This window comes from Stomoxys calcitrans, chromosome 5, assembly GCF_963082655.1.
Source record: "Stomoxys calcitrans chromosome 5, idStoCalc2.1, whole genome shotgun sequence".
Classification (NCBI taxonomy): domain Eukaryota; kingdom Metazoa; phylum Arthropoda; class Insecta; order Diptera; family Muscidae; genus Stomoxys; species Stomoxys calcitrans.
In genome coordinates this window covers 29894189-29909630 of record NC_081556.1, presented here as the reverse complement: position 1 = coordinate 29909630, position 15442 = coordinate 29894189, and the positions used below count along the sequence as shown (strand labels likewise).

General features: G+C 42.5%; 1 protein-coding gene across 5 annotated transcripts in view; it reads right to left on the bottom strand.

Moving 5' to 3' along the window:
• Positions 1-15442, bottom strand: part of LOC106093722 (nephrin) — a 442943-nt gene that overhangs the window by 140435 nt on the left and 287066 nt on the right. For all 5 annotated transcript variants that reach the window (XM_059368603.1, XM_059368606.1, XM_059368605.1 and 2 more), the window contains 2 exons: positions 5785-5917; positions 1481-1686 (listed from right to left, as the gene is read on the bottom strand). In XM_059368603.1, the coding sequence (XP_059224586.1) occupies positions 1481-1686; positions 5785-5917 (339 nt within the window). The remainder of the gene's footprint in view (positions 1-1480; positions 1687-5784; positions 5918-15442) is intronic.

The following is a 15442-nucleotide window of genomic DNA, read 5'->3' as shown; positions in this document are numbered from 1 at the left end:
AAATTGTCAGCGGTGGTTAGATAGCTGCACTTAAGTGGGGACACAATACCAGGCATGAACCAACATAGGCTGTTGTCAAATTGTGCTGCGTTCCGTGCGGGGAACGAAGCGGTTGACGTGCTGGTCAGGTTTGGATCGCGGATGGGCTCTGGGAGTGCGACGCCTATGATAAGCCATTGTCGGTGTTGGCTGTTTGGAATGGGGGATTCCCGCTGCCTCAGCGGGGGCTGAAGTTGTAGGCTGCAGGGCGGTCAAGGTCCTTTGGCTGAGGTTCTCCGGAACGAGGACGTCGATTATTTTCGAGCAGGGAAATGTTGACCTTAGATTGTTGGTGGGAGTCCTGACCATTCACTGCAATGTCAGGTCGCTGACATGGCGATGGGCTCTGGGCGATGAAGATTTCTGCAGAATCTGTGGGAATGAGGAGGATTTGGAGGAAGTTGAGCATCTGCATTGCCTATGCCCCGCGATGACGGTGGAATGGCGTAAGATTATGTGGAAGCATCTCTTCTCTTGACTGTGTTGCGTTCCGTGTGGGGAACGAAGCGGTTGACGTGCTGGCCAGGTTTGGGTCGCGAATGGGCTCTGGGAGTGCGACGCCTATGATGAACCCCCGTCGGTGTTAGCTGTTTGGAATGGTGTATTCCCGCTAACTGAGCGGGGGCTGACGTTGTAGGTTGCAGGTCGGTCAAGGCCCATTGGGCGAGGTTGTTCGGAACGAGGAAGTTGATTAATCTCGAGCAGGGGAAGCTTGACGTTAGATTGTTGGTGGGAGTCCTGACCAGCCACTGCAATGTCAGGTCGTTGACATGGCACTGAGCTCGGGGCGATGGAAATTTCTTCAGAATCTGTGGGAATGAGGAGGATTTGGAGACAGTTGAGCATCTGTATTGCATATGCCGCGCTATGACAGAGAAAAGGCGTAAGATTATGGGTGAGCACCTTTTCTCTTCACTGAGCTCTCTACAGTCTTTCGAGCCCCGAATAATTCTGGACTTCTACAAGGGTGTGGGATGGCTGACGGAGAGGTGGGTTGACCTTTATCTTTCTCTAATGGCTTTCGCCTCTCTCTTCACATTTCTTTCTAGGACGAACGCAATGGATCAGGGATCTACGTGTGAAGCGGTTGGCAACTGCGGTTGACAGGTGCGTGTTTTTTACCTATCCTAACCAAATAATTGATCCGACCCCCCAATATCGAACAGCTATGACCATTGAGGCCCATATCGTTCCATTTCTATTTGTATCCTCTAAACAACTTGTCAAATGTTGTTAAAATCGTTCAAACAACTTGTCAAATGCCCTTTGATTCGGTTCGACAGAACTTTACGTAACTTATTAAATTTTTTTGTAGGTTTAATTTTTGTTCAGTAATTCTCTTAAAACTAAGAAGCTTACATTGAAACAGTTTCTTAATGCTAGATTTTGTTTTTTTTTTTCTTTGTGTGTTCTGTTATTGTGTCTTTTGTGCAATACTTACTTATGACGGTTAAATTAACTTTGGAATTACGTGTTGGGCTCTTTTGAAAGTCCACTCGACACCGATATTCGCCCGTATCCTCCTGTTGGGCATTAGTCATGGTAAGTGTGCCCGTTCGACCATCCAGGGCAAATGACAAACGCTCTCGATATGCTTCATCCGACCAATGAGTGCCATGGGAAAAGTTCGATTCTCGAGTATCAACACTAAAGTCAGCAGCAGCGCGCAGAACAAACGAGACAAAAGAAAGTCAAGAAAAAAGTGTTAAATAGAGATGAGAATGGCAGAAATTAAAATAATTGTCAGACAATAAAACAACAAAAATCTAGAAACTAAAGGCGACAAAAAGAATCCAAAAAAAAGAAAAGAAAGAAACTGGACTAAGAATAATGAGGGAAGGAATGGTCCATAATGAGTTCATGTTTTCAAGTGGGCCGTATGGTTGGGGTTTTGGATTCTACTACCATCATGGACCCAGGGAATTCATATAAAAACATTTAATGTGCGTTGGGAAGATTTCTTTTTCTCGCAAAGTTTTTTTCCCTTCTCTCATTTTTTCCTTGGTTATCTTTTGCTTTTTTATTATAAAATTTTTTTTTTCGTTTTGGCTTAACAGTTGATCCAATTGCAATTCATCATCGTTGACGACAGCATTGTCTTTCCTACTCGTTTTGGATGACAAAGCCAACTTCCCTTTGACATAGTTTTGTTGGGAATTTTTGCCTTTAATTTAACCTCCATTTCCGATTTGGCAAAACTGCTGCAATATAAGTATTCACTCACCACTGCCTCCTTTTTCTTTCTTATACTCATTTGGCCAAAAAAAAAAAAAAAAAATGTCAGACTGACCCCATACTTATCTCTGTATAACATAACCCTCCCATATTTAAGAGAAAAGTGTCATCATTATCGTCAGTTTTGTCATCAACATTACTTTTGGTTTTCTTTTGGAGTGCTGCCTCTTCCCCTCTACTGCTTGCTGACCATGGTAAGTAAGAGGGGCCGCCAAATGCAAGCTGTGTCGCAAAAAGTTGGTCCTCTTGAGAACGAAGGCAATGTGACAGCAAAAACAACAACGAAAATAGTTTTGCAGCTCATTAGCGAGTGGGAAAAACCCAAGTTGGAAAAGCTACGATTTTTTTTTCTCTCGTTTATTTTTCTTCCTCTCATTTATCTCCTTTATCACCATTGGGCTCTGTATTTGCGCTCGCTGTGACAAATTAATGAAAAGCCAACAAAACAATGAAGCTATTACCCTTGCTTGGCCAAAAACGGACGGATGATGATGATGCGGCTGCTGCTGGCCCCGCTGCCACTTGTATAAGGGTAAGCACTTGGCATCGAATTGTGTGAACACTTTGAAAAATGTCCGCAGGAACTTTGGGTTGCTAAGATTTTTGTTTTGTTGCCCTAGCAATTCCATCATGCTGGCAAAGAATGATTTTTTTTCGGGCTAAAGGAATGGGATGTTGATGGAAAAGGAACATGAAATAACGCATTTTAAATGGTGGCCCTTTAATTGGGGGAGAGAATTTTTTTGTTGAAAGAAAAAATATTTAGACTTGAGACAGAATTTTATTTCCTTTTGCCTTAGAGTTGTGGGAGAGTTAATTTTCAATTTAATTCCAAAATAATTTAAATTTTCTACTTGGTACCAAAAGAAAAATCTGCAGGGTAGTTCATTTAGATACCGCCCAAAGAAGGAATTTTGAACTTTAACTAATATTAAAAGGCTAAATGGGGCTCATTTTTACCTTAATGGATTTGAAAACAAGTATAACTGTCCCATATGAAGAACAGATACATGCCGTATAAGAGTTACCGATGCCTCCCGAAAAAACGACCGATTGGTGTAGTTTAGAGCTGGTGGCATCATGAGTCCATGTTTCTTTAAAGACGACTTTAGAGGAAATGTTACCATCAACTGCTAACTATATGAAGTCACGATATGCTACTTTTTTGCGTAAATTGGCAGAGTTTGATTTTGTTGATATGTGGTTTCAAAAAAACATGCCTCACACCTCGTCAAGCAATGGACATGTGAACGATTTGGGTTCAACTCTCGAAAGGGCTCTATGAGTTGGCCACTAGGATCAAATGATTTGATGTTTCTTAACTATTTCTTGTGGGGTTATGTGAAGTCGTTGGTCTATGTGGACAAGCCAAATATATTTAAAGCCTTAGGGGTAAACATAACACATGCGATTCGCGGAATACGTGCGTGAGGTAAAGTACTCAACATCATCTTATGAAAAGGGTGATTTTTTTGAGGTTAGGATTTTCATGCATTAGTATTTGACAGATCACGTGGGATTTCAGACATGGTGTCAAAGAGAAAGATGCTCAGTATGCTTTGACATTTCATCATGAATAGACTTACTAACGAGCAACGCTTGCAAATCATTGAATTTTATTACCAAAATCAGTGTTCGGTTCGAAATGTGTTCATTCACCGTTCAGCGATGAGGCTCATTTCTGGTTGAATGGCTACGTAAATAAGCAAAATTGCCGCATTTGGAGTGAAGAGCAACCAGAAGCCGTTCAAGAACTGCCCATGCATCCCGAAAAATGCACTGTTTGGTGTGGTTTGTACGCTGGTGGAATCATTGGACCGTATTTTTTCAAAGATGCTGTTGGACGCAACGTTACGGTGAATGAACACATTTCGAACCGAACACTGATTTTGGTAATTAAATTCAATGATTTGCAAGCGTTGCTCGTTAGTAAGTCTATTCATGATGAAATGTCAAAGCATACTGAGCATCTTTCTCTTTGACACCATGTCTGAAATCCCACGTGATCTGTCAAATACTAATGCATGAAAATCCTAACCTCAAAAAAATCACCCTCAGAAACGCCAGATCTGGGAGATGGGTGGTGCGATTTAAGCGAAATTTTGTGTGCTCTCATATAGTACCCTAAAAATAAAAATTTGGTATCCAAATTTCGGATGGGGTACCTAGGGGGGCCGCCCCACCCTAAAACCTACCAAACATATATTTTGACCAATCACGATAATATGGGACTCAAATGAAAGGTACTTAAGATAAGAAAACGTATCTGAAATCCAATAGTCGGACCAAGTGTTAGGGTGACCACCCCAAGCCCCAAACCACCCCTAAATCGGACATATATACCGACCATGGCAATATGGGACTCAAATGAAAGGTATTTGCGAGGAAAAGACGAATCTGATATCCAAATGTGGGACCACGCTTCTGGCGGTCCACCCCTTTCCCAAAACACCCCCCAAACAGGACGTTTTTACTGACCATGGGAATATAGGGCTTAAATAAAAGGTATTTGAATGCAGAATACGAATCTGATATCTAAATATGGGACCAAGTATTTGGGGGGCCGCCTCTCACCAAAAACATCCCCCAATGGGGACAAATTTACGACAATAGCATTATGGGGCTCAAATGAAAGGTCTTTGAGAGTAAAGCACGAATCTGATATCAATATTCGGGAAAAGTGTCTGTGGGGCCACCCCACCCCCACAACACCACCCAAATAGGAAGTATTTTCTGACTATTGCAATATGAGGCTCAAATAATAGGGTTTTTTTTAGAGTAAAACACAAATCCGATATATATTTTCAAGGTCAACTCACTGAGTGGACGCCCATCCCTCAAAACTCCCCAAGCCGGTCATGTTTGCCGACTCTGGAAATATGGGGTTCAAATTAAAGGTATGTGGGATTAGACCATGAATCTGACATCAACTTTCGGGACCAACTGTCTTAGGGACGTCGTACCACCATAACAACGCTAAGCCAACAACGTATTTGCTCACCACGACACTTTAGGTCTTCAAGACAGTGGAGCTCAATATTGCCCATAGCCCAGACCGGATATATATGCTTGCCTTTTGCAATAAGGGTTTTAAATGTATGGTATTTGAGATGAGAAAACGAATTTAATATCCCATTTTGAGGCCAATGGCTATATGAGGTTCAAATATATGAGAATAGAGTACAAACGGCAATTTTTTAATGACCATCGCAATATGGGGCTTAAATAAAGGTATTTGGGTGAAGAATACGAATTTGATTTCCAAATGCAGGTCCATGAATTTTAGGCATCACCCCTTCCCCAAAACACCTCCCGAAGGGTATAAATTTCTCGACCATGCCAATATGTGGCTCAAATTAAATGTATTTAAGACTAGAAAACGAATTTGATAACCAATCTTGGGGCCATATGTTTGGTGGACGCCTCATAATGTAAACTACCTTCAAAACCAAGATTAAAAAAAAATTAAAATTTTTTTGAATAAAAAATTATTTTTATGTCGCTATTTACCTGTATATTGGTGTCTTCAGTCCTACTTTATACCATATCACCAAGGCAACGCGATCTTCCAATAATGGTGGTGTCACATTACACGGCAGTCTTGCATTGGTACCCAATATTGATTCGGCCACAACAGGAGGTCCTAAAAAAGAGAAAACAATAAAATTACAGATTAGTGAACAAGGTATGACCAACAAAAAAAAAAAAAAAACAAAAAACAGTGAATTAACAATGCTGTCAGACAGCCACACCGAATATGTAAAATGTAGACGATATGTTGAAAAAACAACAAAAGTAGATTGGCAATTCTGCCAGAATATGTAAAATGTAGACGATATGTTGAAAAAGCAACAAAAGTAGATTGGCAATTCTGCCAGACATATGCCAGATAAAGATATCTCTTTGAAGTATGGAATGATTAGAGCTGAGATGTTAGCGAGTTCTTTGCATTTCAAGGACCTAGGTTGTCCGGGCGGTTTTTGGCACGTACCTCGCTATTTTGAAAATCGTGTGTGGTCCGTTTAAAAAAAAAAGTCCGCTTGAGATCTGCAATATGACAGGGACCTGTTTCAAATTTTGCAATTTACTAAGGCATTTGAGATGAAATGTAAAAAAAGTGTATAGTTTTTTTTTTTTTTGGTCACCCGGCCGATACGGGAGCACCACATAGGCTGTAACTTTGAGCTCCGACTTGTTTGGTTTCCATTGTTATCGCAGGAAGCTTAGCTGAAAGCTACCGGGCGCGTCCACAGGTTGTGGATGGTAGAAAGCTCCGTTTTTATGCGGAGTAGCTGCAAATGCGGGCAGTGAGCGATTTTTCGAGAGGAGGGTCTCAGTGAGTAGTCAGGTGGCACTGGCTCTTAATTAAATACTGAGTGCCAATGATACTCGAGATGACAAAGCGAGTTATTGGCGCCTTCAAATAACTAATGGCCAACATCAGCGTCTGTTCCCAGGTTAGGGGCGGCGAGCGTCGGATCTTGAAGCAAACGGCTCGCCACAACGAGGAATACGTGAGCAATCCCTCAACACCCATACAATTGCGGCGCTGGGCTAGTAACCCGCCCTCTGTAAACTGAGAAATACTATGAGAACGTTGACGACCCACGCAAACGAAGAAAGAACCATGATTTGCGGATCTGCACCTGGAATGTCCGCACTCTTTATAGAGAAGATGCAGTATACGCGCTGGCGGGTGTATTAGAAAAGTTCAAGGCAGCTATTACCGCCTTACAGGAAGTGCGATGGACTGGGAATGGCGTCACTACAACACCAAACGGTGGCGAACTATATTGTTGCTGCCATAACACGAGGCATGAATTTGGCTGTGGATTTGTGGTAAGTTTGAGACTGAAACACCTCCAGCTTTACTCCGGTGGATGAGAGGCTAGCCAAAATCCGCATAAATGCCAAATTTTTCAACATCCGCCTTATTTGTGCCCATGCTCCGACGGAAGACAAAGACGAGCAGACCAAGGATATTTTCTATGAGCGCCTAGAGAGAGAATATGACCGCTGCCCCGCCCATGATATTAAAATCGTTCTGGGAGATTTTAATGCGACATTTTTGGTCCAATAGTCGGAAAGTTTAGCTTTCAGGAGATAACGTCCAGTAATGGGTTGAGGCTGATAGATTTCGCCGCGGCAAAAGCATGGTAGTTAGTCGCACCAGATTTCAATATAAAACAAGTAAAAGCGTGTTAAGTTCGGCCGGGCCGAATCTTATATACCCTCCACCATGGATCGCACTTGTCGAGTTCTTTTCCCGGCATCTCTTCTTAGGCAAAAAAGGATATAAGAAAATATTTGCTTTGCTATTAGAGCGATATCAAGATATGGTCCGGTTCGGACCACAATTAAATGATATGTTGGAGACCTGTGTAAAATGTCAGCCAATACGAATAAGAATTGCTCCCTTTGGGGGCTCAAGAAGTAAAATTGAGAGGTCGATTTATATGGGACCTGTATCGGCCTATAGACCGATTCAGACCATAATAAACACGTATGTTAATGGTCATGAGAGAATCCGTCGTACAAAATTTCAGGCAAATCGGATAATAATTGCGACCTCTAGAGGCTCAAGAAGTTAAGATCTCAGATCGGTTTATATGGCAGCTATATCATGTTATGAACCGACTTGTACTTTATTTGACATAGTTGTTGAAAGTAACAATAAAAAACGTCTTGCGAAATTTCAACCAAATCGGATAGGAATTGCGCCCTCTAGAAGCTCAAGAAGTCAAGTCCCCAGATCTGTTTATATGACAGCTATATCAGGTTTTGAACCGATTTGAACAATACTTGGCACAGTTGTTGGATATCATAGCAAAATGCTACGTGCCAAAATTCATTCAAATTGGATAAGAATTGCGCCCTCTAGAGGCTCAAGAAGTCAAGATCCAAGATCGGTTTATATGACAGCTATATAAGGTTATTGACCGATTTGAACCATACTTGGCACAGTTGTTGGATATAATAACAAAACACGTCGTGCAAAATTTCATTTCAATCGGATAAGAATTGCGCACTCTAGAGGCTCAAGAAGTCAAGATCCCAGATTGGTTTATATGGCAGCTATATCAAAACATGGACCGATATGGCCCATTTACAATACCAATCGACCTTCACTAATAAGAAGTATTTGTGCAAAATTTCAAGCGGCTAGCTTTACTCCTTCGGAAGTTAGCGTGCTTTCGACAGACGGACGGACGGACGGACAGACGGACATGGCTAGATCGACATAAAATTTCACGACGATCAAGAATATATGTACTTTATGGGGTCTCTGACGAATATTTCGAGTAGTTACAATCAGAATGACGAAATTAGTATACCCCCCATCTTATGATGGAGGGTATAAAAATATTCACAAAGCCACATGGCTGTCACCCGATCAAAGCACGAGAAACCAAATTGATCACGTTGTGATAGATGGAAGGCATTCATCCAGCGTGTTAGATGTACGATCGATTCGTGGAGCGAATATAGATTCGGATCATTACCTTGTTGCAGAAAAGGTTCGCACCCGTTTGAACATGGCGAGGAAAGTACGATCTGACACTGCACGGAAGATGGACATTGAAAAGCTGCAAAAACAACAAATGGCAGCGCCATACTCCACTCGACTGATCCAACTGCTTGATGAAAGCACTCCTTGTTCCGATGATATAATGGAGCAGTGGCAAATTATTGCTCACTCCATGGAAAATGCCGCGAAATGCGTACTTGGGTACCGAAAGTCTCCTCCAAGAAAACCATGGCACGACCAAGAGTGCCGAGATGCTACTGAAGCCTAGAATGCGGCATATAGAGCAACCCTGCAATCAGTAGCAATGCACCACACGAAAGAGAGCTATGGGGGAAAAGGAAAGCGGAGAAACGCCTATTCCGCAGAAAAAAAAGGAAATGGAAAGACTTGAGTGTGAGCGTATTGAGATGTACAGGAGTCAGAATGAAGTCCAGAAATTCTACCAAAGAATTAAACATCAAACCGATGGCTTTGGTGCAGGCACATCCTCCTGCAGAAACAAAGAAGGAGATCTGGTAACTGACACAGATAACAATGCTAGTGTCCGACGTTGGCGGAAAAGAGGATACCGCAGAACCAATCCCTGATGATGGTATAGAATGTTTACCTCCTAGTCAGAATGAGGTCCAAGTAGCAGTAGCAGGAGCCGACGGGTTACCCGCTGAACTATTTAAGACCGGAGGCGACACGCTGATAAGGCGAGGATTCTACGTAAAATATATGGACCAGTTTGCGTTAATCAGCTTATCTGCGCAATCTGGCTAGAAAAACGCATACCTGATGATTGGAACCTCAGCATACTATGTCCCTTACACAAGAGAGGAGACAAGACAGAATGTGCCAACTACAGGGGAATAAGTCTCCACCTCATCGCATACAAGTTACTCTCGAGCGTACTGTGTGAAAGATTAAAACCTAAAGTCAATGAGATAATTGGGCCCTATCAATGCGGCTTTGGACCTGGTAAATCCACCCTAGAACAGATATTCACACTGCGCCAAATCCTGAAAAAGACCCGAGAAGAACAATTCAACATTTACCATCTTTTTGTTGACTACAAAGCCGCTTTCGATACTCCTTTACGTTCAAAGGTATTTCAAGCCATGTCTGAGTTTGGTATCCCTGCAAAATTAATAAGTCTCTGCATCATGACACTTGCTGGTACGCGTTCCTCAGTAAGAATACGAAAGAATCTCTCCGAACCATTTAGTACCAAACGAGGTTTCAGACAAGGAGACAGCCTATCGTGTGATCTCTTTAATATCCTGCTGGAGAAGATTATACGAGATGTAGAAGTGAATAGATATGGCACACTAATCACAAGAGAGCACATGCTACTCGCCTATGCCGACGATATCGATATCATAGGTCGGTCACCGGAAGTAGTAACTGCAGCCTTTGAAAGAATCGAAAGAGAGTCAGTGAAAATGGGTCTGGCAGTAAATGGAAATAAAACGAAATGGATGGTTACAACTTGTACAACCGAGCAGATAAAGAAAACGGAGAAAGTTGGAAACCACAACTTTGAGATAGTCAGTAATTTCATCTACCTCGACACCGCCGTAACCGAAACGAATGACACCAGTTTTGAGATAAAGCATAGAATAATACCGACAAATAGATGCTACTTTGGACTAAGTAGGTAGTTTAGAAACAAGGCCACCTCTCGACAGACGAAGACTACACTTTACAAGACACTGATACTATCCGTGCTGTTATATGGTTCTGAAGCATGGATACTTGTGAAAGCAGATGAGGCAGTGTTTGGAGTATTTGAGAGAAAGATTCATCGTAAAATATATTGACCAGTTTGCGTTAATGGAGAATATAGGCGAGGTATGAACCACTATCTGTATGAGCTGTATGACGACGATAGCATAGTTACACGCATAAAATACAACGGCTGCGTTGGCTAGGTCATGTTGTCAGAATGGATGAAGAAGCTCCAGCAAAGAAGTCGTTTGAAGGCAAACACTGTGGTACATGCAAACCGGGAAGACCAAAAGCCCGATGGAAAGATCAAGTGGTGGGAGATACCTCGAAACTTGTTGTCAGAGATTTTAGAATGAGCGCAGAAAATCGAGGCGTTTGGACCGCTATTCTACGTTCGGCTAGTGGAACAAATATTCTGTCATAGCCAATTAAAGTAAAGTTAGTAATAGGTCTCAAAGATAGGATCTTCCTTAGCTTAGAGGTCGCAGATGTATCCTCCACGGAGCTGCAGCATTCCACCTAGGACTTGTCCTGAACCTTTCCCAGCTCACCCTTGTATTTTCTTAGGTCAGCCTTATAGACATTCCAGTCGTAGGGTGCTCTTGTGGCTTTTGCTTTGTCGGAGAATGTTCTTCCCGTACCAACCAGTTCCTGGGTCCACCATGGCGGTCGCTGTATGCCTCTTGGCTTGGCACTAGTACATGCTGCCAAAAGCGAGTCATTCAGGGCCTTCGTTGTCCAATATCTATATCCTTCGAACTTTTCACTTTTCCTTCAGGTCTAGATCCCCTTTTGTTCACCCCCATCACCCTTTCTTCTTATCATATTTGTATTATGATTTCTCCAAAGACCTCCAACATCTTTGATAAGTATGATGTGAATCGGTCCATAAGCTGATAAAGCTCCCATATAAACCGATCAACCGATTTTACTTCCCTCAAATCGGGAGATCGGTTTGTGTGGTTCCTATATCAAAACGTGGACCGATTCAGCCCATTTACAATCCCAACCCATCTGCACTAGAAAAAAGAATTTGTGCTGAACTTCAAGCACTTAGCTCTACTTCTTCGAAAGTCAGGAAGCTTTTGACAGACAGACAGACAGATGGGCAGACGGATGAACATGGCTACATAGGTTTAGAATGTCAAGAAGATCAAGAATATATATCTACTTTGTTGGGTCTCATATCATTATTTTGATGAGTTACAAACGAAATGATGGTGCTAGTATGCCCTTATCCTATGGTGGAGGGTATAAAAATATAAGGGTTTTGTTGCTTGACCTTAACATTATCCTGTAAAGACAAACCGCACAAAAAAGTTCACAAATGTGATTCATTTTCCAAGACCATTTTCATTGGTCTTCTTAAAATTTCACTATGAAGTTAGCTGTACGAACCATGGCTTATGTATGACATTGTTTTAAAGACCAATTCCATCTTAAATCCCTTAGATTTAATTAATCATTTCCGTTTCCTCTTTAACTTGTAAACATTCCAACTCTTCCCTCTGCATGAGTAATTCACTTATAATTAGCAAAACAAATTGCACTTTTGCACACAACAGTCAAGGGATTTCAAGTGGAAAAGAAATAATAGAAGATAGTTAAGACTATACGAAGAGAAAATCCATAGAAAAACGAAACGATAAAGAAAAAGCTACATGACCAACCGAAGAAGGAAACAATCAAGGAATGTTGAAGTGGACACTCAAATAAAATTTTAGTTGAACAAAGTGGAATTTTTGTATACACCACAATGGGATAAGAAGCGAAATATTTTGGCCATTCCATTTCTAACAGAGAATAGTCTTCAAAACATTCATGCAAACTTCATGTGGGCGTTTGTTTTGATTTGTGATCTATGATTAGAAAAATTTGAGTTAGCAAAAAAGATACCGTTAATGACGCCGCCAAGATAAAAAAGTTTCTCTCAAAAACCCATGTCCAAACCGAAACTTTTGTAGACGATATGGTAGTGAGAGCAGAGACAACGGAGGACATGTTGAGGCTTTCGATGAAAACCCATTTTCCACAGGGTACGATGGGACTAACGAAGACACCGGAATCTTGGAATAATGACGATGATCAAAGGCTTATTATAACGAAATTTATGGTCAGCGCAGCCTTGACGAGCTTCAAACCACTTAAATCATCAGAACCTGATGGAATATTTCCGGCGTTACTTCAGAAAGAGGCAAACTATCTGTCACCTCAACTGGCAACAATATTCACAGCGTGCCTAGGACTTGCATATACTCCGAAAGCCTGACAGGAGGTAAGGGGGGTGTTTATACTCAAGCCCGGCAAGTTATGTGACACCAAAGGCCTACAGACCCATAAGCCTTACGTCCTTTCTACTCAAAACCATGGAATGTATTGTGGACACCATGATAAAGAGTATGACATTCAGCGAACTGCTCAAATATAAACAACATACCTATGACAAGGGAAGGTCGGTGGAGACTATCCTGCACGAGGTTGTGCATAAAATAGAAGAAACGTTCGATGCCAAAACGTACACACTGGCGGTATGCATTGACATCGAGGGGGCTTCTAACAATGTGCGAAACGATACACTGATCTAATCCGTAGACCAGTACCGGGTGGACCTGGTCGTTAGAGACTGGATAAACCACATGCTAAGGAACAGGTGGATAAATTGTGTGTCCAATGGCATAAATATAAGGGAGAAAGTGGCACAGGGGGGCATTTTATCGCCACTCCTATGGGTGACCACCATAAATGACCTATTACGGATGCTAACTGAGGGGGGATTTGAACCCGTGTGCTACGCAGACGATGTCATAATACTTCTAAGGGGTAAGGATTCTAACTAGCTATGCAGAAGGGACGAAAGGACCTGGCATATGGCATATGACTGGGCTAGACCCAGAGGTCTCAATGTTAACCCAGAGAAGACTGAAATAGGCCTGTTCACAAGGAAGACGAAGGAGGGGCAATATAACGCACCACGTTTCCTCAATAAAACTATTTCGATATCTGACCTTGTCAAATACTTACGTGTGATCTTGGACAGGAAACTGAATTGGAAGTCTCACATTCAGTAGCGTACTGAGAAGGCTCACAGATGTTGGGCACTACGTTGACAGGCCGTAGACTCGAAATGGGGCCTGAATCCTAGGATAGTCCACAGGCTCTACCGCAGCGTGATTAGACCAATACTTACTTACGCCTCAGTAGTTTGGTGGACTGCTTTGGAGAAAAGTGCAACATAAGGACCATACAACAGGTTCAGAGAACATGTTGTCTTGGCATAGGCGAAGCGATGAGGACCACTCCCACTAGGGCCCCGGAGAATATTCTAGTTATCCGACCCATTGACATACAAATTAAGTGTGAGGCAGCCACTACGGCTATGAGACTTAAGGCGATGGGAGAATGGATTGAGGATGGGAGAAGCTCATACCATTGCGGTATAATTGAGGCGACGATAGGAAACCTGGTGGGAAGGGGAGAGGTTTCCGATCGGATACCTGAGATGAACCTTGAAGTCGAGTGTGAGGAAACCTGGAAGGAAGTGGAAAGGTTTCCGATCGGATACCTGAGATGAACCTTGAAGTCGAGTGCAAGGCACTGCTGCCAGCGGCACAGTCTTGGATTGACGGAACCCTAGTACTGCCGTCTGGCAGATCATGTTACACGGATGGATCAAAGCTAGAGGACAGAGTAGGCCTGCGGGTTTACATTGAGAACCCAGGGACTGAGATCTGATTTAGACTTCCTGACTATAATACGGTCCTGCTGGCGGAGATCCGGCCGATCTTGGAATGCGTGAAGTGGTGTGGTGCTAACGCGAGGACGTCGAGTCTGAACATCTTTACCGACAGTAAAATTGCCATAAGGGCAATAACAACCAGGACGGTAAGATCACAAACAATCTTGCAGTGTAAGAAGAAGATTAACGCCTTCTCTGAAGAGGGGAAAATCCGCATCGTTTGGGTGCCAGGCCCATAACGGAGTAAGGGGAAATGAAAAGGCTGACGATTTGGCGGGGAAGGCCAGAGGACTGCCGTCAATAAACTTGGTTAACCCGAAGCCTTTCAGGTCAATGCAGTCCGTGTTAAGGGAGTGGGCGACGAATGCGCATACAACATTGTGGAACAGCGAAACGGTCGGACAGCGAAAATCCTATGGGGGGATCCAGGAAGGAAGGTCAGTATAGCTTTCGGTATCATAACGGAACACATAGGACTACGAGCTCACTTCTGTAAATTCGGTGCGGCAAGTGATAGCATGTGTAGGGCATGCGGGAAAGATGATGAGACGTTGGAGCATTTCCTTTGTCATTGCCCGGCTTTCGCGTCTAACAGATACCGGCGCTAAGGTGGACATAAACCAACTTAGGGGAGTGGCATTGAAAACAATTAAGGATTTTGTATGTAGCACGGAATTCCTAACTTAAAATTTTCTTTTTTGAGGTTACTTTATAGTTTTTAGAGCGCACAACAAGCCGATTACTGGCTTAGGTGTATGTCCATAGTGGCATGGGGTGGATTAATATGTGCACCCTCTTTTCAACCTAACCTAGTAGGAAATCATGAAGAAAACATTTCGTACTAAACCCATTGTAAAGAATGAGGTTTGGCAGAGTGTCTTAAGAATCTTTGGGCTGCATCACCCAATGATGGCAATCAGAAGGACTTCCACCTTGGGTTCTCATTTCTTTGAGAACTTGTCTGATTTTGGGGATGTGAACATTCGTAAGTTGTTGAGTATTTTCAAAAGCGATCTGTATGGTTCAACGGTAGGAACTAGAAGGCATCTTCCTTTTTCTGCTCCTGTGGTATCACAATGGACGAAAACTTTTGAGTGAGTCTGATGGCAGACTGCCACTTAAAACTAATCTAACCCAATGATGAGATTTTGTGCTATTGGAATTCGAAATCGGTTTATGTGGAGTTACCT